Here is a 24,032-nt window from a genome sequence, read left to right on the forward strand (position 1 = left end):
CATGTGCCCTTGACTGGAATAGAACCTGGGACCCTTCAGTCCCCAGACCGTCGCTCTATCCACTGAGCAAAACCAGCTAGGGCTATTCAGTGATTTATGAGTTTAAGTTCTATGTTTCAGCCCCTATCAGTTTTACATTTATCTAAACCAAACTGACTTATTCTCTAGTGCTTTCTAAGTAACAAGTCTGATCAAAGCAGGCCATACCATATTCTGTGAAATTTAAACATTGAGAAAAATTTCCTTAAAAGAAGAGTGCATGTATCCCAACAAATACCATGGATACGTTCTAACATAAGATAATTTAAAAGCAGTTAATTTCCAAACTGGGATTTAAAAATCTGTGGAAATCTGAGTTTCCAATGCAAATTCTCACGGTAAGGATTACAGGGCTAGTCATTTTTTTTTTTTTGAACTTATATTTATCAGTATATAAGAACGTCTTGGCAAAGTACTAGTTGTGCCATTACCAGGGTACATGGAGACAATGGCGCCTTTGGTGCCAGTCTGTTAGTAATGAAGACACCTTTTCCAGCGGAAACCATTGAGCTAGTTGCTTAGGCAACACTGAAACCCAATATCTTATAAAGAATTTCTTCTGGTTTAAAGATATTTTGCTGATGATGTCTGTATTCAAGCACGTTCACCCTTGGATGTTGAACTGACAAGGTCTTGATATTTCGATTGAACAGGTTCTGGAAGCACAGTCAAGATATCCAACTGGTGATTGAAATCATTTATGAATAGGGCCTGGGAAACGTGCAGTCATGTTCCTAGGACATCTTCATTTGAGATAACGTTGTCTTTAAATTCTTCTGGAACATACCGGAGGGTCCTGGGGTTGTGATTCATGTTCAGAGCGATCCAAGGTACGAAGCGGTACCTGTAACAGTGCCACCATGCCACCACTGCCGCAGGCCTCCAGGCGCCCGGACGAGGGTGTGCCCAGTGGGGGCGGAGCCTAGTCAACCAGCTTTTACTGAGTGCCTTCTGGGGCTGTGGCACTGGGGATAATGCAAGAAAAGAGACAAGTGCTGTGTAAGACTTCCCCAGCCTAGAGCCTAGGGCACACCCTTCCCTTCTGGGGAGGGCACAGTGACAGCCCCTAGGAGACAGGATTCTCTGAGCAGGTAGAGCTGGCCCTCCTCCCCAGGGCTCAGGTCTTCAGAGCAGGGCGTATCGGTTTCTTGCCACACTGGGACTTTCAGCTGTGGGAGGGAGCCCAGAGCGTATCCGGGCAACTGCTCCTAGGCTTGGCTTGCTTTGGGGTGTTCTGATCGACAGAGCCCCCACCAGTTTCCCTGAGACAGTTGTAAAGGGCCTGGCTATGGCCAAAACCGGTTTGGCTCAGTGGATAGAGCGTCGGCCTGCGGACTGAAGGGTCCCGGGTTCGATTCCGGTCAAGGGCATGTACCTTGGTTGCGGGCACATCCCCAGTGGGAGGTGTGCAGGAGGCAGCTGATCGATGTTTCTCTCTCATCGATGTTTCTAGCTCTCTATCCCTCTCCCTTCCTCACTGTAAAATATCAATAAAATATATTAAAAAAAAAAAAGGGGCCTGGCTATGACCCAGTATGTCCAGGCCTAGATATTGCCCACCCCCAGTGAGCCCATTTCCCACTGTCAACCTTAAAAATAAAATAACTATTTTACCAGCCAAAAACTACTTTATTTGGGAATGGCAGAGGAATTGCAATTTGGGGCTTGCAAACTATGGTGAATCACAGGCAAGTCTGGAGAACAAAGGTGACTGTTATTGTATAGAGAAAAAGGAAGCTGAGAGAGGTAGTTATAAGCAAAAGTCCATTGGAGTAGAGCAAGAGTAGAGGGTGGTGGTGGCTTCTCATTGGCTGGGTTGTTGCTGGGTAAGGAGAAAATTTTCCTCCTGCTGGAGTAACAAAGTAGGCTTCCTTGTTTGAGTCTGCAAGGTGCAGTGAATGCAGGAGAGCTTCCCCTTCAAGGTTTCCTGGCTCCAGTTTTATAAGGTTTCCCTCATTCTTTTTTACATTTTACCCTTTGCTCAAGATCTTTCTCTGGGTAGCAGGGATGGCCGGGTTGGGTAAAAAAAAAATATATATATATTTCTCTGAAAGCATCACTGACCAATAATCAGTTTTCTACAGTTAGTAGTTTTGTCCCTCTGTGTCAGGAAGGGCCTTTCCTGGTTGTCATGTTCCATGCAGGAGGGAAAGCGCATAGAGATTGGAAATGGTTAACAAGGAAGGGCATTCCCATCTAAAGTCTGTCTTAACAGTGTTATAAGCATTGCAGATCATCTCGGAACCATGAGCCAGCATCATTTAGGGCATCGTTTCCACAGAATCTTGACAGGTAACAGGTACAAAGTTTGAAAATTATACCAACAGCCCTGGCTGGTATTCTCAGTGGTTAGAGCATCGCCCAGTGCACCAAAAGGTTATGGGTTTGATTTCCAGTCAGGGCACATACCCAGGTTGCGGGTTTGATCCCCAGTCGGCGTATGTTCATGAGGAACTAATTAATTGATGTTTTCCTCTCCCTCTCTCCATAGAATCAATGAAAAACATATCCTTGGGTGAGGATTTAAAAAAAGAAGAAGAAAATTATACAAAACAAAATGAGCAGAATATAATCCAGTTTGTATAATGGTTCTCAATCAGGAGCTCAAACCTGAGGTAACCAGCTAAATAGGTCAAAGGACCATGGAGAATCAAGTGAAATTTGCTGTAACCAGTGGACTCGTTCCCTAAATTTTGTGTAATTGGGTTTCTACTTATCTAGAAGAATTTATCCATGTGCAGCAGATGGTGTTTGCTATTACAAACGAAAACATAGTTATTTTCTTTTTTGTTTATCCTCACCTGAGGATATTTTCCCATTGCTTTTCAGAGAGAGTGAAGGGAGGGGGAGGGGGAAAGAGAGAGAAATATCTATGTGAGAGAGACATCAATTGGTTGCCTCTCGAACAAGCCCCAACTGGGGGCGAGCAAACCCACAAGCCAGATATGTGCCCTTAACTGGACATTGAACCAGAGACCCTTTGGTGTGTGGACCAGCGCTCTGGCCAGTGAGCCACGCTGGCCACGGCAAACATGGTTCTTTTCTTTGTAAAAAAATAATAATAATAGTAATAAAACATATATATATATATATATATATATATATATATATATATATATATATAATTGATTTCAGAGAGGGAGAGGGATAGAGAGGTAGAAACATCAATGATGAGAGAGAATCATTGATCAGCTGCCTTCTGCATGCCCCCAGGGGATTGAGCCCACAATCTGGGCATGTGCTGTTGGTCAGAATCGAACCTGGGACCCATCAGTCTGCAGGCCGACGCTCTATCCACTGAGCCAAACCGGCAGGGCCAAACATGGTTAATTTCAATGGACATACTAGTAATAGACTTTTGGAATATTGAAATGTACCTCTTTTATTAGCTGTAGGTCAAAAGAGGTAGGGGCTAGGACGCTAGGTGAATCAGGCACCCTACGACTATTTCAAAGGTTGAGAGTTTACGAGTTCTAAAGGGGGTGGATCTGAGATTTAGAAGGACCAATGGCAATGCTTTCAGCCAAGGTATTTGGAGAGTTTCCACAAATTTTGTCCATTGAGTTTTGATAATGCCGTTGGCTTGTTCAACTAGCCCTGAGTACAGAGGATGACAAGTAAAAATGCTATAGAACTGGCCAAGTGGCACAGTCTAGCCATAATATTTGACCAGTAATCTGGTTCTCCAGTCACTATGGAGCTCAAGAGGGGTTTCCTAGGTAGGGATGATCCCCCCCCCCCCATAGGATTAGGCACTGAATAGACATGTAGCTTGTCAACATGGAAAGGCTTTGACCCAAGGGGAAAACACAAATTTTTACCAAGACATACTTGTATCCATGAGATGGGTGTAGATGAATAAAGTCCATTTGCCAAACCTTGAATGATCCATTAGGCAATTTAAAATGTCTGGGGGTAGTGTGGACAGTTTCTTCTGGATTATTTCTTGGGCAGGTGGGGCAAGAAAAGTAGATGCTTTTTGTGGCCTTATTAACATTTCCACACCAGAATTGGTTCATAACGGTTATAATTTTATCAGTGACCAACAATTCAATGCATGCACAGTAATGGGGATTTAGACTTTCTGGCAGGAGTGAATTGTTATTTGGCTCAAGCCAGAGTTCTCTCTTTTCATCAAACTAATAATGATTACAGTTCCAGTATTGTTTTTCCTTTAATGGGGCCAATTTTAGAGCGTTCCTAGCCAGTTTTTCTAAATTATCATTTGGGGAACGTCCCTTTGAACCATGACAGAGGTTTGGCTCTTGGTTCCTTTGAGAGTAGTGTTGTTGGTGGAAATATATGAGTGAGGTTGTTTGCTTTAGCCTCCAGGGAGTCAAGCAGGGAATGCCCAAGTATCTTAATAGCCAAGGTGGATGGTGGGAGTATGGCATCTAATAGTTTTTGGTCTTAAGAGCCATACTTAGCTGTATCCCCATTAGAGGTAAGGAAACCTTGTGATTTGCATAGCATTCCAAGGTCACGAGCTACCCCAAAGGCATAGCAACTATTGATATAAATGTTTGGTTTTGCCCTTGGCAAGAGCACAAACTGGAGTAAGTGTATGATTCAGTCAGCTGGGCAGAGGTAGCCAGAGGCAAGGTGCTGCCTTGATGACTTCAAAAGTAGTTACAATAGCATACCCTGTGTGGCTCAGTGGCTTGAGCATCAACCCATGCACCAAGAGGTTACTGGTTTGATTACAGGTCAGGGTACATGCCGGGGTTGCAGTCTCAATTCCCAGTAGGGGGTGTGTAGGAGGCAGTCGATGGATGTTTCTATCTCTCTATCCCTCTTCCTTTCTCTCTCTAAAATCAATAAAAACATATTTTAAAAAATAGCATACCCAGTGCTCACTTCTGCAGCACATATACTAAAATTGTAATGATACAGAGAAGATTGGCATGGCCCCTGCGCAAGGATGACATGCAAATTTGTGAAAAAAAATCATAAAAAAATAGCATGCCCAGCCCAATATTTACCATTTATATAAGAACAATCAGCTCTAGCCAGTTGTTTGGAGTATCTGGTACACTGAAAGGTCATGGGTTCAATTCCCAGTCAGGGCACATACCTAGGTTGTGGGTTCTGGTCCCCAGTTGGGGTGTGTATAAGAGGCAACTAATCTGTTTCTCTCTCACATCCATGTTTCTCTCTTTCCTTTCTCTCTAAAAGCAATGAACATATCCTTGGGTGAGGATTGAAAAAAAAAAAAAAAGAAAAAGAAAATTATTTAAATAAGAACTAGGAACTTCCTGTAAGTTATCATGGGGAGTCAAAAGGTGATCTGTCAGCATCAAGCAGTCCTGGGGTTTTGTCAGTGAAGCCGGCATAATAGCCAGGTCAATTTCATAGGTGAGACAACTGGCAGGAAAGTATTTCGTGTGATGAGAATGCAGGAGGACTTCAACTGCTTGGGTACAGGATGATGGGGGGGAGGGGAGGGAATCCCATGACTATTTCTTCAGTGTCTTTAACTAAAAGGACAGGGGCTCTGAGGCAAGAGGAATTACCCTTGTGCCACCAGGTCTAGCTGTTGGCTGTGGAGTCCTATGTGGTGATGGCAATCTCCATGCTTTAGGGCAGCAATTATCAACCTTTTTCACTCATGACACACAGAAATTAATTACTAATATTCTGGGACTCACCAAAAAGTATATTTTTCGACGATCTGACGAAAAAGAGGTATAATTTTGATCCATTCACAACAGACGGCTTATTGTTGGGTTGGTTTGTCATTTTTTAAAATGCATTTTTATTGATTTCAGAAAGAGGAATGGAGAGGGAGAGATAGAAATATCAATGATGGGAGAGAATCATTGATCCGCTGCCTCCTGCACGCCCCTCCCCCACCCTACGGGGATCGAGCCGGCAACCTGGGCATGTGCCCTGACTGGGAATCAAAGCTCCATACAAAGGAGCCACACAGGCTGGGCTGGTTTGTCATTTTTAAAATTTGATAGTCTAAGGCAGTGGTCGGCAAACTCATTAGTCAATAGAGTGGCAAACCGCGGCCGGCTCGCGAGCCGCAGTTTGCCGACCACTTAAGGGAAAAGAGGTCAAGGTCACTGACTAAAGAGGTACTGCATGTTTTAAAAATTCTTGGGGCACACTAGTTGAAAATCGCTGCTTTAGGGTGAGCGCCAGAGAGGGACCCTGGGTCCCGGCAGAGCAGAACGCGAAAGGACAAGTCGCATGTCCTGTCGGTCCCTTCCGGCGTCACCCTCCGTCCGGCCACTTCCGGCGTCGTCTCGGGCCGGTGCGATGGTCTCAGACCTGGGAAGGACACCTCTGAGCAGCGTGTTCCACAGCCATGGAGCAGGACGACCCGGCAGAGGCGCTGACGGAGCTGCGGGAGCGTAGGCTGAGCCCGTTTGAACTGCTGCAGGTGGCGGCGGGCTCGGGCCTGGCCGCCTACGCCGTGTGGGCGCTGCTACTGCAACCCGGCTTTCGCCGGGTGCCTCTGCGGCTGCAGGTGAGGGGCGGGGCCTACGGAAGGACGCGGCTCGGGTCAATGGGCGGGGCCAGGGATGGGGGCGGGGCCTGAATTGAGACGCTGAGTCCGGTTGTGGTGAAGCAGAGTGGGTGCTGCGTAAGGGCCAGCCGGGCTGTAGGTTGGGACCTGTGTCGGGTAGGGCACGACAGCTCATGCTAAGAAAGAAGCCCAGGAGGCAGGCTCCGCCCCGCGACCAGTATGATTCCGATTTGGGGACCAGGCGTGTGAAGAGCCGGAGTGGCTAAGGGACTCCAGCCCTCCCAGCCACATGTCTCCTTGCCCAGGTCCCCTATGTTGGGGCGAGTGTGCGGCAGGTGGAGCACGTGTTGTCGCTGCTGCGAGGCCGTTCTGGAAAGCTGGTGGACCTGGGCTCTGGCGATGGCAGGATTGTAAGCAGTGGGGGGTGGGGCGGGGGCCACCCTCACTGCTCTCTCCCAACCTGATGGTTCTGAGGCTTTTGGTGCGCACAGGTGCTGGCTGCCCACAGATGCGGTCTCCGCCCAGCTGTGGGCTATGAGCTGAACCCGTGGCTGGTGGGGCTGGCAAGGCTGTATGCCTGGAGGGCAGGCTGTGCCGGCAGTGTCTGCTACCACCGTGAGGATCTCTGGAAGGTAAACTTGGGGAGTCTTGGACTCCTTCAGACCCCACACCTAATCTCCATGCTTCAGTTCTGGCTTGGCTACCTTGCTGACAGCCCCAGGTGTCCCTGCCTCCTGGGCATGCTGGGGCTTGCACTCAGAAGTTGAGGTAACCCCATGCCCACTAGACTGCTTCCAGGGCTGGAGTTCCATTCCCTACTGGGGTGACCTCTTCCCACAGGTGAGCCTGAGGGACTGCCACAATGTGTCTGTGTTCCTGGCGCCCAGCGTGGTAGGTCTAGGGTTTGCTAGTCCCAGGGGAGGCCCAGGCTACCAGTGTATGTGCTGGGCCTGAAGGAGCTGGGAGGGGGCACTTGTGTTCTGCCCTGCCCACCCCACTCTCCTGCTCTCTCCCACAGCTCCCACTGCTGGAGGGAAAGCTACAGGCAGAACTACCTGAGGGGGCCCGCGTGGTGTCGGGGCGCTTCCCCCTCCCCACCTGGCAGCCTGTGGCTGTGGTGGGTGAGGGCCTGGACCGTGTCTGGGCCTATGACTTCCACGGTGGTGGGCCAGGTGGGCAGGCTGCCCCAGCACCCAGTTCTGCCTTGGTCCCTAGGGCCCCTGATCCTCAGGCTGGCTGACCATTGCATTATGGATACAATAAAGACTCAGTGGGCTCCACTCTGACTCTTGTGTGGAGGGTTGGGTTCAATGACATCCCAAGGTAGGGCTGTGGGGAGGGTTCCCTGCTGGCCAGGAAGAGTTGTGCTCCGAGTTTATCTGATGACTGGTTAGCGGCTGCGGGTCCTTGGGCGCTGAGGCTTGGTTGGAGGTATGGCCCTCACTTTCTGTGTATCTCCTGAACCCACCAGCTTCCTCAGCCTCAGGATCTCCTGCTTGTACCTGCTCAGAGGGACCAGCCTTAGTAATCTGCCAGGCCATGGACAAGCCCTGCCTCTCATGTTTGAGATCCATACCCATCACACTTTTCTGAAAGCTTACCTGCCTAAGTGCTGGTCCACATACTCCTGAAGCTCAGAAAGTTGTGCCTCAGCCATCGTGGCTCTGACTAGCAGCTGTGCCCGCTCGCGTTCCAGCTTTGCCTGGCATTGGAGGGGCATAAGCCATGAGCCAGACAGAGTATGAGGACGGAATCTCTGGCCATGCCTTGCCCCCTCACTACCTGGGTGCCATGATAGAAGTCCCGGAGTTTCTGGTGGATCTGGGCCCAGGATTCAGCTTCCAGATTTCTGTGAGAGAAGAAGGGGGGTGGACATGAGGGCAGGTGTTGGCTTAAGAGCTGACCAGTGGCACTGCTCAAGTCGGGGCACCTAAATACTTGAGGTGCCGGCTGGGGGCAAGTTCAGGACAGCAAGGCCCGCCCCCCCCCCTGCCACTATGGGAGCCATCTGTGCATGGGGGGAAAGCGACCCCAGTGTCTGTAAGGGTGCTGATGGGGGCCTCCCCCTATGCTGGGGGTTTGTTTCCCAAAACCCTGCGAGGTGGGCCTGCATAACCCCTGCTCATTGCAGTTGGAAGCATGGGGGCCTAGAGGCAAGGCTGTGAAGGGCACCAGGTAACTTGCTCCTGTCCTGTCCCTTGGCTCAACTGAAACATCTTTTCCTGGTCTCTCTAACCCTCTCACTTGAGGACAGCCCTTCTCCTGTCAGGGCCCCTCTTCACCCCGGGCACTTGGCTTTTCTGTAATTATTAGTGTCTCCCATACAGACCTGAGGAGGGCACAGACCCACCACTTTGACTGCTGCAACCAGAACCCAACCCAGCAGTTAAGACTTGTTAGAATAAATGAATAACCCCCTTGCAGGTCCCCCCAACACCCACATCAGGGCACTCACTGTGGCTCTGATGTGCTCCCCTGGGAGGCTTCATCAGGCCTCTTCTGTGGGAAAAAGAACAATGCGCTGAGCCCTCTGTGATAAGGCTGCGTGATAGGGATTCTGTCAGCTGAACAAGGCTGGCTGCTCAGAGGCCCTGGAGTGGGTGCTCTGCTGAGTCTGGGATGGGCTGCAGGGTGAGTTCTGGGTTCTGTGCCCCAAGGCCAGTGTGGAGCAGCAGTGATGGGTCACCTGGACTTGGAGCTTCTGGAGCTGTGTCTCCAGCCTTACTTGGTCCTCCCTAAGGTGGCCAAGTTCTGTGACCAGGCGCAGAGGCAGTGGCTCCAGGTTTGAGGTGACTTCATCAGAGGTGGCCTTGGGTTTCCCAGGTGTTCCTTTGGGGTCCGCCAGCACCTGCTGCACACTAAACCACCTGGGGGGTCATGTATAGCCACCCCACCCCAGATGCCCATCTCAGGGAAAGGGCCTACCTGTGGGCACCTAACAGTTCCTCATGTCTTCGGCTCAGGTCTGCCAGGTGCTTACGGTAGACTCGAGCAGCTCGGGCCAGCTGTTGCTCACGGCTGTGGTGTGCTGCTCGGATGTCCTCCAGAGTGGTCTCCAGGAATGTCCGGAGGGCTACGGCTGTAGGTGCCTGGCTTGTGCCATCTGCGTATTCCTGGAGGAGATGGGGTGGGGCCTGAGCTTGGTAGGGCCCATACCCCTCCCCACAACTCCTGTGTGGAGCAGGTTCTGCAGTGCAGTAGGTGAGGCCCAGAGGGTCCCTGAAACAGTTCAGCAAATCCAGGCCAGGCTTGGGCTCCCCAGGACCCGGGGGCCTCTCACCCACAATAGTGCCACCCTGCCCAGTGCTCACCACCAGGGATCGGGAGTAGCGCTGCAACCGAATGGTGTACTCCTCATTCATCTTCTTGAGTTGCAACTGCAACCTGGCATTCTCAGCCTCAGCCTGGCGGAGCTGGCCCTGGCAGGTGGACAACACCTGGGGGTGGAGGCAGCCTTGAATCTATGCTCCTTGAGGTGATCCTTTACTAGGCTTATAGGACCCCTATCCTCCAGATCTCAAAGTGGGTATAACTGGGCCTCACCACAGCTTGTGCAGCCAGTCGCTGCCCAGCTGTCCTGGCCTCTTCTTGGGCTCCCTGCAACTGCTGGCCCAGGGCTGCCCTGCAGACATGGGTGTGAGGCTCAGTGAGGCCCAGGATAGGGGATTCTCTCTGCCCCTTTGGAACAGCTGCTTCATGCACTGTGCCAGGTAAGGCAGCCACTCACACGCGCATCTCCAGTGCTTGCTGGCGTGCCCTGTGCTGCTCCAGTGTCCACTTCATTTCTCCCTGTAGCTGTGGAGTACATAGAGCTGGTTGGATGAGAACCCAAGCTCTGGCTCCCCTGCACTGCCCCACCCCAACCCTGGGCTGGGAGACACATGAGCAGGCGCCGGGCTAGGTGACTGCCCACTAATGCCACTTCCCAGCTTCTGCAGTTCGTTCTCAGGAGTCTGGAAGTCCTTGGGCTGTGCCTGTATAGGAGAGTGGGTCCCAGCCTCACTGCACCCCTGCTGCACCCCCTACTTGGCTCCCATCCAGTCAGCCCCTCCATGTGCTCATGGTGACCTGAAGAATGTGATGGTTGCAGTGTTCCTGACCCCTGGCCTTTTGCTCAAGCTCCTGTGCAAATGCCTGGAGGTGCCCTGGATCAGTCTTTGCTGGGGCTGCATGATCTCCATGCAGCTCCAGCTCCAGCACACGGTTCTCCAGCCGCAGGACCTGTGGGGTGACCAGGGTGAGCAGGTGCACCTGCCTGCTGGGCCAGATCAACATCCATCTAGGCACTCATGGACACACAGCACGTGCGGGACATTCAGGGACTCAGATACTATGTGAGAACCCTGTCACCTGTCACGAGGGGCACACCTGCAACCCCCCATAGCACTGGTCCTAGGTATGCATCCCGCCAAGGACTTGGGCTGGTATATGTGGGCACACATCAGCGCCCACCTCACTCTTCAGCTCAAAGATTTCAGTCTCATGCTGCTCCCGCAGACGATGGGTTGTGATCTGCAGGTCGACCAGCTCCTTGGAGATCTGTGGGTGGCCGGGGTGAGAGGTGGTACCTGTGGGATCCTGTGGGCAACCCCTCCCCCGCTAGTTCCTCAGGGTCCCTATACTCACTTGCAGCCGTTGCTCCTCACTCAGTTCTAGATCTGAGGGAAGCTCTGTCTTAAGGCTGGTGACCCAGGCTGGGGCGTCCCTGGGGACTCCTGGCAGCGAATCCTCAGTCAGTGGTAGAATCTGGGGAAGAACCACCACCCATCCCATAGGTGGGTCTCAGGCCTAGGCTGTGCCCCCATACACCCACATCTACCCCCACATACACAGCCTAGCTGATGGGGAAGCCAGGTCCATGCCAAGGACTAGGCCCAGGACATGTTCCTGAGGGGTCAGGGAGGACCCCAAACCCAAGGAAGAAGCAGCAGCATCCTGGGAAGACTCACATTCTTAATGGCCTGAGATGGGACCCCTGGCCTGGGGCCTGAGGCTGCTGCTCGCTCCATAGTCAAAAGGAACTCTGGCTGCCCCTAGACCAGTGCAGCTTTGTTTACTGGCCTGCTGTTGCGACACTGGGCTTGTGTTGCTAAGGCCTCTGTTGGTCCCCGGAGTCTCCCGCCTTCCCTCCCCCTCCCCCACAAAAGGGCACACAGAGCAGTTCAGTGGTTGGGGAGGTGGGGAGAACTCAGCTCCTTCATATATTGCATGCCATTTTTTTCTGGCTTTAGTTGCCTCAGCTGGGAAATGCAGATCTGCACCCCAGCATTTTCCGGGGCGTGGATGGAACCAGGAGTGCTTGAAAGCGTCCAGTCTGGACAGGTGTGAGGCAGCGTGCACGAAAAGGACCTGCCACTGCTGTAGGAGGTGCCCTGCCCTACCATATGGTTCGCACACCCATTAGGAGCTTTCTTTGTGCCTCCCAGTGATGGCTGAGCGCTAAGACGGCAGAACAAACTGGACTGATCCCCGCACTCCCCAACCTGAGGGAAGGGGGCGAAGATGTCCTGATTAGGGGCGGGGGAGATCAGGAAGGCTCTGTCCAGCGCACGCGCGCTCCCAGTGCGGGGTTTGGGGCCCCTCCGCACGCAGGTTCTGGGCCGGGCGGGTTGGGAGCCATTGGTGGCGGTCAGGCTGAGCACCGCGCTCCGTCCAGGTCCGTGAGCAGCACCCGAAAACCGCCTCTGTTGGGTGCCCTTCAGGCCGTCCACACAGCCGGCTGACGCAGCCCGCGCGAATAAGTAGGCTGCCCGGGAAAGGGGCTGTGGGACACCAGTCCTGCTCCCGCGGGAGGGGTGGGGGCGGGGGGCGGCCGGGAGGTGGGACAGGTCTCGATAGGGGCGGGGGGGGGGGGGGGGACAGTGGGTGTCTGTTGAAGGAGGCGTGGCCTACTAAGACCGCGCCCTGGGATGGGGCGGAGGCGTGGCTCAAGGGGGCCTACAGCGAGCGGTGTTTGGCTAGGAGCTGGTGTCTGCAGCAGTAGGTCAGCTTGAGCCTGAAGCGAGGGATTCCATCAGGACCCTTCGGGTAGTCCCTGGAGCAGGGAGCAGAGCTTATCTGGCCCCCAGTGTGTGTGTGGAGCTGACCCCTCCCGTCCACAGCCCTGCCTACGGTCCAGAGAGGGAAGCCCTACTGTGAGGAAGGAGCTCAGACGCTGGGAGCCTGTTTTGCAGGAGGCACGGAGTGGCTGAGCTCTGAAACCCTAAAGGTCAGTGCCTGAGGACAACTACATGGTCTAGTCGTCGAGGGGCACACGCAGAAGACCATGGCTGTGGACGTGCTCAAGAGGGTGCTGGCAGAATGTGTGCCCAGGTGTCTTGGGCTGCGACTGGCCAGTCCCCCTTCAAAGAGGCGCCCCACCATCCTGGTTGGAGCAGATCCTTCCTCTGCTCTCTCATTTCTGGTGGTTTGGCATTTAGGGTTCCTTAATTGTATCTTGGGTCTCCCCTGTTAGGACCACCCCTGCCTCCTCTTTTCCCTTCTTCTTGTTCCTAACTGTTCCATACACTCTGGGAGCTCAGTAATTGCTGGATCTCCCCCACCCCCCACCTGTAAAGGCCTGCCTGGGGGTGGGCACCTGGAGCATTTGCAGCTCCCTAACTCCCATCCCTTTCACCTGCTAGAGATCATGGGCCATGAGGGTGTATCACTGACCACCCACCACCAATGGTGAGTGTGGTTGGGGCCAGCAGAAGTTTAAGGGCATTGGCCCTACTCAGCCCTGGCCCATGATCCAGCTCCCGCCTGTCTGCAGGAACCACGCTGGCGTATCAGTGGCCCATGCTGGTGTACTGAGTGACAATGAGCACTATTTGCATGCTGATCCACAGACTGGTGCATGGCAGAGCTTCTGGTGAGCATGCGCCTGGGCTGCCCATCTCACCCAGCTGTTCCTCTGCAGCAGTTTGGGGCCATCCATGTGTGCTGCCTCTTGAGGCCCAGCCGAACTCCAGCCATCTGACCTACTTCCTGTGGGAAAATGAGTGTCCCAATCCGACTGCGGTGTGCTCCAGTACAGCTGCCCTGCACCCACCACCTTCTCTGACCTGCCTTCCTCCTCAGGGAACTTGCTGTGGCTAGCTGCAGTTGGCACCTGGAGAGCACAGCTCAGATGTACTAGAAACTGGTGGAGACCCTGGGCACACTGCTCCCTGACAGTGAACTGTCCTTTCCCCTTCCTTGGGGTCCAGCCTCCCTACAAACCACAGGCTGTGCACATACCTTGTTCCAGGGTGTTCAATGAGTACTTGCCTGCCAGGACAGCCAGGTTGAGTGCCTCCCCCATATCTGCTTGTGGCAGTGTTGTGTACAAGTGTCTCCTTTTGGGGAGGTCCTGTGCTCTCCCCAGTGGCTGTACTTCAGAGCAGGCTGACTCAGGGCCAACCCACTGTTCGTGGGGCCTCCCTGCAGTCATTTGGGAGGTGTCCAGGGACGGGTTGTTACTGGGCTGACTGGCACTGCGGAGAAGCTGCTGGATAATAGTCTTCTTCCAGAACATGCCCAGCAGTTCCCCTTTGAGCCCCCATGGTGCCCCATTCCTGCAAAGAGGAGCCTTTGCTCATGCTGTCTGGGAAAGTGGTGGTGGAGGCACTCTGCAGGGAGTGGGAGAGCTTTGAGCGGGCGGGAAGCTAAGCCATTGTGGCCACAGTTCCAGGCGCTTCTCATGCTGCAGTCTGGGTTCCTGATCATTTTTTTTTTAAAATGGGACGCTTCTCGAATTTGCGTATCATCCTTGCGCAGGGTCCATGCTGATCTCTGTATCGTTCCAATTTTAATGTATGTGCTGCCAAAGTGAGCATTCCTGATCACACTTTAACCAGTGAGTCCTGCATGGACCTGCTGTGGAGTCAGGCAGCATGTCCAGGCCCCACCCAACTGGCTGCCCAGCCTTGGAGAGTGGGAACTCTGGTGCTTCCTGGTGGTGGACATGCGGGCCCCTCTCTGGGGTGCACTTGAGCCCTGAGATCTGAATGTTTGGGAAAAAGTCTAGCAGGGTGTACAGGGCTTTTGAAAAAAATTTTTTCAATGTTGGCAGAAGCTCTTAGAAGCTGTTTTCAGAGGGAAGTCCTTTATTATAGTGGGGACGGGCCTGCAGGCAGAGCCCAGTGTGTTTTCTCCCTCCCTTCCTTCCCCCTTTAAGTGGGGATCTAGCAGTGGAGAACACAGGTTCCCAGGCCCTAGAGGCCACAGCTTCCTTAAAATAAACACCCAGGTCCAGGTGGAGTGGGCACCGCTTCCCCAGCATGGGGTGTCATGGGCTGGGTGCTGCTTTCCTGCCAGTGTACTTTGCTGCCAAGTGCAATAGGGTCCCCATGCTGGGCTGTAAGCTTAACCTGGGCAGGCCTGGCCCATCCCTACCTGAGCTTCAGGAGTTAACTCTAGAAATGTGGGAAAGGAACCCCACTTTTAAAAATATATATTTTTATTGATTTCAGAGAAGGAGAGTGAGAGATAGAAACATCAATGATGAGAATCATTGACTGGCTGCCTCCTGCATGCCCCCTAATGGGGATCGATCCTGCAACCTGGGCATGCGCCCTGACCGGAATCAAACCATGATCACTGGTTCACAGGTTGATGCTCAATAGCTGAGCCACATGGGTCAGGTGGAACCCCACTTTTACTCTGCCTTAAGCTCCTCATGGGACTGGCTGAAACCATCACACACTTGGCTCACCACAACCAGGAAGAGCAAGGGCACTGCCCATGGACATGGGCCTGTGGAGAGGTTCAGTACCCTATGGAAACTGGCCTGCGCTGGGTAGTCCAGGTGAGTGCAGGCTGGAAGTCATCTTTACTGGCTGTGGGTCCTGACTCCCATCTCTATGTGGGTTCCAGTACATCCTCGCAGCTCACCCACCATTTTGGGGGCAAGCCCGGGGTCCTGAGGTCCTGGCACTGGCCATGGTGGCCCTCTACCACCTGATGCTGAGGCCAGAGCTGGCCTTCTCCACTGCGTGGTAGCTCGTGTGCAACAGGCTGCTAGCACGCTCCGAGCCCTCACCATGCAGCCAGTGCTTGTACAGCTCCTGGACCCCAGGTACATCCTCTGGTGCCTCCGTCCTGACCATGCTGTACAGCCTCTCAACATGCTGAAGGAGCTCCTTGCTGGGCATCTCAGGGGCCTTGAGCTGGCCTCCGCCGTTCAAGCAACCTGTGGCAGAACAGGATGGCGAGGGTGAGGGCATGGTCATGGGAGGGTGCTCGCACCAGGACTAAAGGACCCCACAAAGGGCCCCTGCACCATCTGTGAGCAGGCCTGCTGAGAATACCTGAGGGGCAGGCCATGACCTCCACATAATGATATGGGCAGCGCCCTCGCTTGAGCTTCTGCACCAGGTTCTGGATGTTACGAAAGCCATAGGCCGCAGCAAAGTGCAGCAGGACTCGGCCTTCATTCTCCAGCGTCACCTCCTGGAAATCCTTGTTCCTGGGGGGCAGAGACCACCATACTCATCCTCACCCACAGGCATGATTGTCAACCTTAGCAGCTCCCAGTGAAGGACAGTGACAGAGAGGGAGGGCAGAAAGCTTAATTCCATGAGTCAGCAGGTGACCCCACCCCAGCCTTGGTTTCCTGATCTGTAGAAAGGGAATCCCGCTTCCCAAGGATGGCCATGTGGTGAAGTGAGGTCAGACACAAAGCCCTACCCGCCTTCTGTGAGATGGGATGTCCCAATAGGACATCCTGTGCTGGGTCCACCACCCTGCCACCACTAGCCTCTCGGGTCTCTGGACTGCCATGGGGTGGGCAGGACACCGACCTTTACAATAGGAAGATCAAGGCCTGGAGAGTTCTGGCCACTCAGGGGAGCCAGAGAAGAGGATCAGCTCCTTTCCAGTGACTCAGGATCTGTGCCAAACCCAACTCACTGTCTTCCGCCAAGCCCACCTCAGCAAGGGGACCGAGGGCCGAGGCTGCCCCAACCTCAGCCCTTCCCACTGACCTCAGGGGTTTGTAGGTGACCTCATCTACATGGATTCCAAAGAGCTCTTGGGCTGCATGCCGGAACACGTGCTCCAGGTAGCCCCCAGAGCCCCCACCTCGATGGCTGGTGGGCTCCTGCACAGACATGCTGCTGAACCTAGGGAGGAGAGTCAGGCCTCAGGTGGCAGCAGGGCTGCTCTCTGCTGCGGCCTCCAGGTGACCTATGTCTCTCATGGTCAAGAGGGTTTGCTTTCTAAGTGGGAATGAGTCACAGACCCCTGGGGGCTCTGTTGGTGTGTCAGGAGGTGGGAGAAGACTGGCCCCCTCCAGTCACCTGGATCTGGTGAGCTCAGACCTGTTTCAAGTTGGTGTCATTTCTGATGACAGCCATCTTTGTGGACACCAAGACAGACCACGGGACAGGCATGGAACCAACCAGAAGGAAGCTATAGTGGGAAGAGGTGGGGAGGGGGACACTGCCCATTACCATGTGCTTCTGCTGCCTGCCAGAACACCTGTGAGCCCCAATGTCGACAGTGCCCCGATACTGAATGTCTGTTCATCCCTTCCACTATGGCAGGTAGTGACTTACACACTGTCCAGGGGGGCTGGCTCCAGTTCTGATAGTGAGACCCCTTCTTCTTCCAGCAACTTGAAAACTTCTCCTGCAATGGAACCATAGCACAGATGCTCATCAGCTGGGATTTCAGTAAAAACAGAGAATGTCAAAGAACACCCACATGATCTGCATCCCTAGCAACCTGTAATTTGTCACCTGAGGCCTGGGTGTCCACCTGCTGGCTTGTGGGTAGAGGACAAACCTGGGCACAGGGGTGAAGACGCCACTTCTGAAGACCCTCAGGAGGGCCCTGGGACTGCACCACCCTCACAGTGACTGCGTGGGGCTCAGAATGCCCCGTTCCCAGGTGCTCCACAGTAGTGTGCCATCTGGGCATGTGCTTATGCATGGAGACCTTCCCCTGTTTGAGTTCTCCAGCATTTATTTATTTTTCTTCTCTCTTTTTAAATTTTAAAAAAAGTATTTGGAGACACTGCGAGACTGCTCAACTCAGAAATGGGATAATCAAGGTGAGCCAGAAGGCTGACAAAACTCTCCACCCATCACACACACACTCTCTCTCTCTCTCTCTCTCTCTCTCTCTCTCTGAGTGGCCAGATTATTATGCATTCAGAGATCATAATAATCTGGCCACTCAGAGTGTGTGTGTGTGTGTGTGTGTGTGTGTGTATTTATTTATTTCAGAGAGGAAGGAAGAGGGAGAGAGAGAAACTTTAATGATGAGAATCACCAATCAATTGCCTCGTACCCGGCCCACACTGGGGATCGAACCTGCAACCCGGGCATGTGCCCTGACCGGGAATCGAACCGTCACCTTCAGGTTCATGGGTCAATGCTCAAGTGCTGAGTCACGCTGACTGGGCTGTACAGACTATTTTAGAGCAGACACTGGTGGTGCTGGGAGATCAGTCTGCTTCAGGTCCCTGTTTAGCAGACAGCTGTAAACACTAACCAGGCTCTGAGGGAGGGCCCCTGCCTCATGCTACGCCCTGAGGTGCTCTGCACACAGGATGACAGCTCTAGCCAGAGCCTGGGGGCAGTCCTAGGCAATGCCAGCCTGTGCCCTGGGCTTGGGGAACCACACCTGGAGGTGCAGGGGCTCAGGGTGGCAGGACCCACACCTGTCGTGATGACACAATCCACATCTCGCGTCTGGTGTTCCTGGCTAAAAAAGTCAGGTCTGGACGCTTCCAGCTTTTTGTCATAGCAGGGCATCACTGTCACGTGGTAGATCTTGTCGGGGGTCACATGCTGTACAGAGAGAAGTGGAAACGTGGAGTCACTGCCTGACCCCAGCAGCAAAGGGGTCCTATTAGGGTGGAACAGGGTGACCCCACAGGCACAGCCTCAAACAGCCAGAGAGTGACCACAAGTTGTGAGTAGGTCCTTGGACATTGCAGGTCTTAGCTCATCTTTCAAGACAATGACACCAAATCACTCATCGCTGGATGTCCATTACCTGCTGCTGGGCGAAGAAGTCCTTGACCAGGGAGCCCATGACCTGCTGTGGGGACCTGGCGGTGCTGATGTAGGGGATGATGGCGCTCCCATGGGTTTTCTCGGCATAGCAGATCCAGCCTGAGGCCAATTTGGAACAAATGGGGGTGGCTCATAACTCACCTCTCACTGTGGGCTGTGACATGACATTCTGGGGGTGGACCTACTTGTACAAGGAGTGCCATCCCATTAAAGAACATCCCACACTATTTCTAGCATCCACGTGATTACTGTCTTGGGGGAACTGAAGTGACTACACGTGACTCTCAGAGCAGAGCAGCTCCTGCCAAAGAGACTGTTCTGGGCTGACAGAACCTCCTCGCCCCCCCTCCAGCATTCCCACTACCCACATCCAGCTGATCTGGTCAGCAGTGTGAGCACACCTGGGCAGGCAGAAGCCAGCACAGGCAAGGCCTGTTTGGAGTTGGCCTGTTCTCGGAATCGCTGCACAAACTCTCGCTGGCTCTCCAGGAGACTGAAGTTCCTCGAGAAGGCGGTATCAAACACGTAGTGCGCCCCTGCAAGGTGAGCACCCATGAGCCCCATGAATAATGGCCAAGTGTGAGGTGCTGTTGACCATGCCGCCAGGAGCAGGGGGTCTGCCTCCCACGGTGGCCACAGGAAGCACACAGTTCTAGTGTCACAGGACATGCTGTGCTGTGGACAGCCTGTGCTGCTACCTGGGAAGCTTGCATTTGACAACTGGCTTCCTTCATCTGCACTTAGCATCTGCCTAGGACAGTGGTCGGCAAACCTCGGCTCGCAAGCCACATGCGGCTCATGAGCCGCGGTTTGCTGCTCTGTTGACTAATGAGTTTGCTGACCACTGGCCTAGGACATCCGTCTGCACCAGGCTCACCCCAACCTTCTCCCTGCTCCCGGCATACAAAGAGGTCAGCCATTCTATCTGAGCCAGACCCAGAATGGGCCTGGGAAATATGCCTTGATAATAATATTCAGAAACAATACAAAGAGTGGGTGAATTTCAGATTTGGCAGAGTGCAGTCAGCATTCAGATGGCTTCCTCTTAAATGGCACTGCTTCCAAACATCAAGCAAAAACTTCAAGTTAAAGTCAAACTCATAATAGTTTCTGATATGTTTAAGTGATTTGGAGGTGTGAAGAGCCCCCTCTCCATGCCTGTGTTCCAAAGTGTAGCACTCACAAAAGGTTCCTCACCTACCTAGTTTTTTAAAGAGTGCAGTTAACTTCTTGGCGGTGTCTGTAGGATTCAACTGAAATCTTGCAGCCAGCGATGCGCTGGACTGGGGTGAGACTGAAATAACAACCAGCTTCTGCTGACCAGGAGCCGCTGTCTGCAAAGCAAAGGACACACCATTCACGCTGCGAATTTTATACTGATTCCCAGTGTGCCAGAGCTGGCGAGAGGGCCCGGCTCCATCGGGGCATGCCATTTTTATGTACACAAAACCCAAAGTTCAGGGCCTGACACTTCATTGTTGAAATACAAGTAATTCTTTGAGATTCCACTGAGTAGACTTAAAAATGTGGAGGTCACTGGAGATGCAGGACAAACAGTACCAGGAGAGGAGCTGTCCTTGACAGCGTGAATGAAGGATGCTGGGGCTGATGTTGGGTGACAGCAGAGTCTCAGAGACTGTCCACCACTTACCTTATTGGCATCTAGAATCTTCCGCAGCTCCTCATGGCTCTGCTGAGTGATGAGCACGGTCTCTGCTGAGGTGACACAGCCACTGCATGCCAGACAGTCGTCCAGTGAGATTCTGGCCCTTTCCAGCTTCCGTGTCCCTCCGTCCTGGAGCACAAGAACCCGGTGAGCAAAGGGCCCTCAGCATGCGGAAAGAGAGCTTCGAGGACAGCGGGACCTCCGGGAAACCTTGATTCTCTTGCTCACAACACTGACAACCAACATGATAGTTAGCTGGCTTTATGTGCCACTAAATTTTTACAAGTTACTTATTACAGAAGTACTTATACACATTCTAGATTTAAATAGCACCATCGAATTCTGACTGGTACAAACTCAGCTGGAGGCTGGCGACTCTCCACAGGGGTCCCAGAGGGGTTGCTGGTGCCCAGGTTGGACAGGAAAATGCCAAAGGAAGGCTCTGAAAGAAGAAGAGAATGGCAAGGGAGAGGAGAAAGGAAGAAGGAAAGAGGGTAAGGGAGGAGATGGTGGAGCCTGTGCAGTGGGCTCTATCTCCCAGTGCTAGCACCTGGAGTTGAGAAAGACACAATGGACAGCAACAAATCAGACTTTGCCAAGCAGAGAACTTGATATTCGAGTCCAGTATCCAGGCTGAAACTCAGTGACTTTTCTTAGATGCAGATTATCCCAGCTGTGCCCCTTCACTCCTTTTGCAAAAGCAGGCATGGTCTGAACCAAGGCCAGGTGAGCCACAGAGGCCAAGACTGAAACTCTCAGCTAAGTTCATTAGGCCTGTGCTTTGCACAAAGCCACAATTTGAGCTCAATACGTATTTTTAGAGTCAGATCAGCCTAAAGGCCCGGGATGCAACTTACCTCCATATTAAGCACTGCTGTTCTGGACAGCAGGACACACTGGCATCCCCACCTCAATTGGGTTTCCTCATTCATGGGACCCCTCCTGAGGTGTCGTTTCCCTAAAAAGAACCCAGTCTCCTGTGCTGTAACAGGTGGGAGCCCTGATGTGTTCACCCTCCTGCACCAAGTTAATAGCCAGCTTTTCCCCTGTAAAGGCTTGATCCAGTGTCCATCCCCACCAGGAGTTACCCTGGGGCTCCTCCCCCTGCTTGGAAGGGGTTCCTGGGCCCAATACACTTGCTGCCTATAGTCCACAGGATGGCACAGAGTTCAAATGGCAGATAGGCGGGGTGGAAATTTTGTTGTTGTTAATCCTCACCTGAGGATATTTTTTTAATTCACTTTTTAAGACAGAGTGGAAGGGAAGGAGGGAGAGAGAGAGAGACTTCAATGTGAGAGACACATCAATTGATTGCCTCTCTCACGTGCCCAGACCCAGGCAGGGGATGGAACCTGCAACCCAGGTACATCATGTGCCCTTCACTGGGAATGGAACCCGGGACCCTTCTGAGGATGGGCCGTCACTCTAACCACTGAGCCACATTAGCTAGAGCATCGGGGTAAATTTTAACACCATTAGATCAGGATTTTGTCATTGTTAATTATACAGGAAGTAGGTATTCACTAAGAACAAGGGGTCTAAATAGGAAAATCTTATGCAATCAGAACTCAGAGACAGAGGCAGAGAGAGGGGAAGATGGGAACGACCATCTCTGCAAAAAGAACCTCCTCTGCAGAACAAATCAAGCTCCATATTCAGCTTCTATGCCCCTGGCCCCTCCCATTCCTGTTCTCTCATGCTCCCTGACAGTCAGTGAGTTTGAACCGTGAAAAAGGACTGGCAGGAGTGGAAGGTCTCATGGTCACTGCGCTGTGACTGGGTGGAATGGTGAAATGAGTTTCAGGTCATCTGAGCTAGAACTTACCTGACTCACTTGGAAGTAACTCCCATCATCTTCAATGTGGATCTTGGCCACGCCACTTCCCAGCTTCTTATCTACCTTCATGGGCTTGATGCAGTCCTATACCAGGAAGAGACCCCAAACCAGGCCTGAGTGGGCAGAGGCTCATACAGAAGAGGAGTGGGCTCTCACCACTGGGCACATGTTCTAACACCCTTCTGGCACTGAGGGTCACTCTGCAGGTCACAGTCAATGTAAGGCTGGTGCTAACTGGCCTGTCAGCACACATTGCCAACTTTGACCTTTACTCTTCTCAGTGTGACCAGGAGGCGTGGCCACCCCCCAGAGAGCCAGCGGCCAGTGTTACATTGACTACTAAGAGGAAGCCTAGGAATTGGCAGGAATGCTCTGTCTGGCTGTTACCTCCCTACCTGGTACCCTAGAAAAAAGTTCATTTCTCTCCTCACCTTCCTATCTGCCACATTATCACTAGGAGAACCTCGTTGGCCATGGCCTTCCTAAACATGACCAGCCCCAGAAAGACCAGGCAGGAGGCCTGTCCCAGCTCACCCCTGCCTAGGGGTGTTCCCCTCCTCCTCTTGGGACTCAACTATGCCCCCCCCTCCGCCCCCGCCCCCAGTCCTGGGCCTGCACAGCTGGTGGCAGTTGATAGGCAGGTACACCAGATAGGGACAACATCCCTTTCCAAGTGTAGTTGCTGGTCTCCATTAGGGGCAAGCTCTCTCCTCCTGGAGGGCAATGCCAGTGACCACACACCCTGACATTTACTGGGCAGTCACGTGTGAGATTCCAGCGGACCAGCTCCCCTGCTCTGGCCACTGGGGTGGGATGTCTCACCTGTTTACACAGAAAAAACTGTGGCTCAGAGAAGCTTGGCAGGGTCTTCCCAACCCCAATCCTGAGCCCGCCACTCCCCAGCTGGGTGACTGGCGGCTGCCGTATACCCATCTGTGAAGCTCCATGTGCAGCTTCTATGTCCCCGGCCTCTCCCATCCCTGTTCTCTCAGGTTCCCTGACAGTCAGTGAATGTGAACCGTGAAAAAGGACTGGAGGATGTGGAAGGACTGGCAGACACCGCACTCCCCTAACTCGGTCACCCTGAGGGCAACATGATAACTGGCTCCTACTTGTCTCTTTGGGCTGTGCGGGACGGCGAGCCCCTGTCCCCCAAACCCGCGGACTTGGCCTAGTAATCCGGTGAGGGCACCGCCCTCCCTGGCTTCGGTTCCCCCCAGTAGGTAGGAAGCTGGCCAGAGTGCCGGAGGTCCGATCCCATTTCTCAGGGGGAGAAACAGACGGGAGACGGGCTCCCCCCCCTCCCCGCGCCGCGCACGGCCTCCGCCTACCCGGGCCGACCCACCTGAGACGGCCCTATGAAGTCATCCAAGTCCGTCAGCTGCAGCGCCCCGCTGAAGGGCGACGCCATGGCGGCCATACTACCGTCCGGCGCTACGCGCAGGCGTCACCAAACGGCGCGAAACGACGGGGTGGTTCCGCCACGCTGCCGGAAAGCAACTCGCGCGGTGCGTGCGCGTCTGGCCCTGCGGTCGGACGCCTGGAGGGCGCGCGCCCCCTGCTGGCGGACCAAGTGCCCGGAGGAGCCAACTTTTTACCCTGCACCTTCCCCGCCACCGGGCACGGGCTGAGGGACCGCGTGGACACGAATGACATCTCTCTCACTCACCCAGTGCTCACCTGCCCGCCAGGTGTGCGGCTTGGGGTCCCCGCCCCGGGAGCTCGCGGAGGCAGCCGCCTTGCTTTACTCGGTCAAGCCTCGCCTGCAGCCCAAGAACTCAGAGGCGCCTGGCACACAGGGCGCCAGTGCCTGAAGCAAATGAAAGTGACAGCGATAGGGAGCGGTTCCTCCCACTCTGCTGCTTGGTGCAGAGCCTTGGGTCTGGGAGGGGGCCCACGAGGCTCCTTTGAGGGCCTCCACACCCTCTTCTGTTATTTTGGAGACCAGCCTGAGAAGACCCCATTTGCCTGTATGATTTTTTTTTTTTAGAATTAAAAAAATATTTATTGATAATGTCACCCCAACTA

General features: G+C 53.5%; 3 protein-coding genes across 5 annotated transcripts; 1 reads left to right on the plus strand and 2 right to left on the minus strand.

Moving 5' to 3' along the window:
* The first annotated feature begins 5,502 nt into the window (after window positions 1–5,502).
* Window positions 5,503–7,794, plus strand: ANTKMT (adenine nucleotide translocase lysine methyltransferase). Its single transcript, XM_080681027.1, has 5 exons — window positions 5,503–6,514; window positions 6,820–6,924; window positions 7,006–7,146; window positions 7,355–7,405; window positions 7,533–7,794. The coding sequence occupies exons 1-5, from the start codon at window positions 6,353–6,355 to the stop codon at window positions 7,752–7,754; spliced, it is 681 nt and encodes a 226-aa protein (XP_080537153.1). The 5' UTR covers window positions 5,503–6,352; the 3' UTR covers window positions 7,755–7,794.
* On the minus strand, window positions 7,793–11,880 carry CCDC78 (coiled-coil domain containing 78). Its single transcript, XM_080681028.1, has 12 exons — window positions 11,464–11,880; window positions 11,141–11,260; window positions 10,967–11,053; window positions 10,242–10,309; window positions 10,058–10,136; window positions 9,826–9,951; window positions 9,440–9,627; window positions 9,201–9,372; window positions 8,970–9,013; window positions 8,297–8,363; window positions 8,116–8,216; window positions 7,793–8,016 (listed from the first exon to the last, which is right to left on the minus strand). Exons 1-12 carry the CDS (start codon window positions 11,521–11,523, stop codon window positions 7,905–7,907), a joined length of 1,224 nt encoding a protein of 407 aa, XP_080537154.1. The 5' UTR covers window positions 11,524–11,880; the 3' UTR covers window positions 7,793–7,904.
* Window positions 11,881–12,869: 989 nt separating this feature from the next.
* Window positions 12,870–23,447, minus strand: CIAO3 (cytosolic iron-sulfur assembly component 3). 3 transcript variants are annotated; one of them, XM_080681025.1, is made up of 11 exons: window positions 23,350–23,447; window positions 22,002–22,088; window positions 20,153–20,296; window positions 19,703–19,835; window positions 18,903–19,037; window positions 18,482–18,600; window positions 18,144–18,273; window positions 17,035–17,107; window positions 16,462–16,599; window positions 15,787–15,944; window positions 12,870–15,668 (listed from the first exon to the last, which is right to left on the minus strand). In XM_080681025.1, exons 1-11 carry the CDS (start codon window positions 23,422–23,424, stop codon window positions 15,430–15,432), a joined length of 1,431 nt encoding a protein of 476 aa, XP_080537151.1. In that variant the 5' UTR covers window positions 23,425–23,447; the 3' UTR covers window positions 12,870–15,429. The 3 variants fall into 3 exon arrangements, with proteins under 3 accessions (XP_080537151.1, XP_080537150.1, XP_080537152.1); XM_080681024.1 differs by having other exon boundaries at window positions 21,993–22,088; XM_080681026.1 differs by lacking the exon at window positions 16,462–16,599 and having other exon boundaries at window positions 21,993–22,088.
* Between the last annotated feature and the right edge of the window lie 585 nt (window positions 23,448–24,032).

This window comes from Plecotus auritus (genome assembly GCF_963455305.1).
Source record: "Plecotus auritus genome assembly, chromosome: 7".
Taxonomy (NCBI): Eukaryota; Metazoa; Chordata; class Mammalia; order Chiroptera; family Vespertilionidae; genus Plecotus; species Plecotus auritus.

Bases quoted from the DNA above. Each gene is read 5' to 3' on its own strand.
- ANTKMT (XM_080681027.1), top strand. From the start codon at position 6,353: ATGGAGCAGGACGACCCGGCAGAGGCGCTGACGGAGCTGCGGGAGCGT. The intron at 6,515-6,819 runs GTGAGGGGCGGG...CTCCTTGCCCAG, and splicing joins GGGTGCCTCTGCGGCTGCAG to GTCCCCTATGTTGGGGCGAG. The intron at 7,147-7,354 runs GTAAACTTGGGG...CTCTTCCCACAG, and splicing joins ACCGTGAGGATCTCTGGAAG to GTGAGCCTGAGGGACTGCCA.
- CCDC78 (XM_080681028.1), bottom strand. From the start codon at position 11,523: ATGGAGCGAGCAGCAGCCTCAGGCCCCAGGCCAGGGGTCCCATCTCAG. The intron at 8,364-8,969 runs GTGAGTGCCCTG...CTTCTCTCACAG, and splicing joins GGGAGCACATCAGAGCCACA to AAATCTGGAAGCTGAATCCT. The intron at 8,217-8,296 runs GTAGTGAGGGGG...CTCCAATGCCAG, and splicing joins ACTTCTATCATGGCACCCAG to GCAAAGCTGGAACGCGAGCG.
- CIAO3 (XM_080681024.1), bottom strand. From the start codon at position 23,424: ATGGCCGCCATGGCGTCGCCCTTCAGCGGGGCGCTGCAGCTGACGGAC. The intron at 22,089-23,349 runs GTGGGTCGGCCC...TTCCTGGTATAG, and splicing joins ACTTCATAGGGCCGTCTCAG to GACTGCATCAAGCCCATGAA. The intron at 17,108-18,143 runs GTGTGGGTCCTG...GTTCCATTGCAG, and splicing joins GGATTGTGTCATCACGACAG to GAGAAGTTTTCAAGTTGCTG.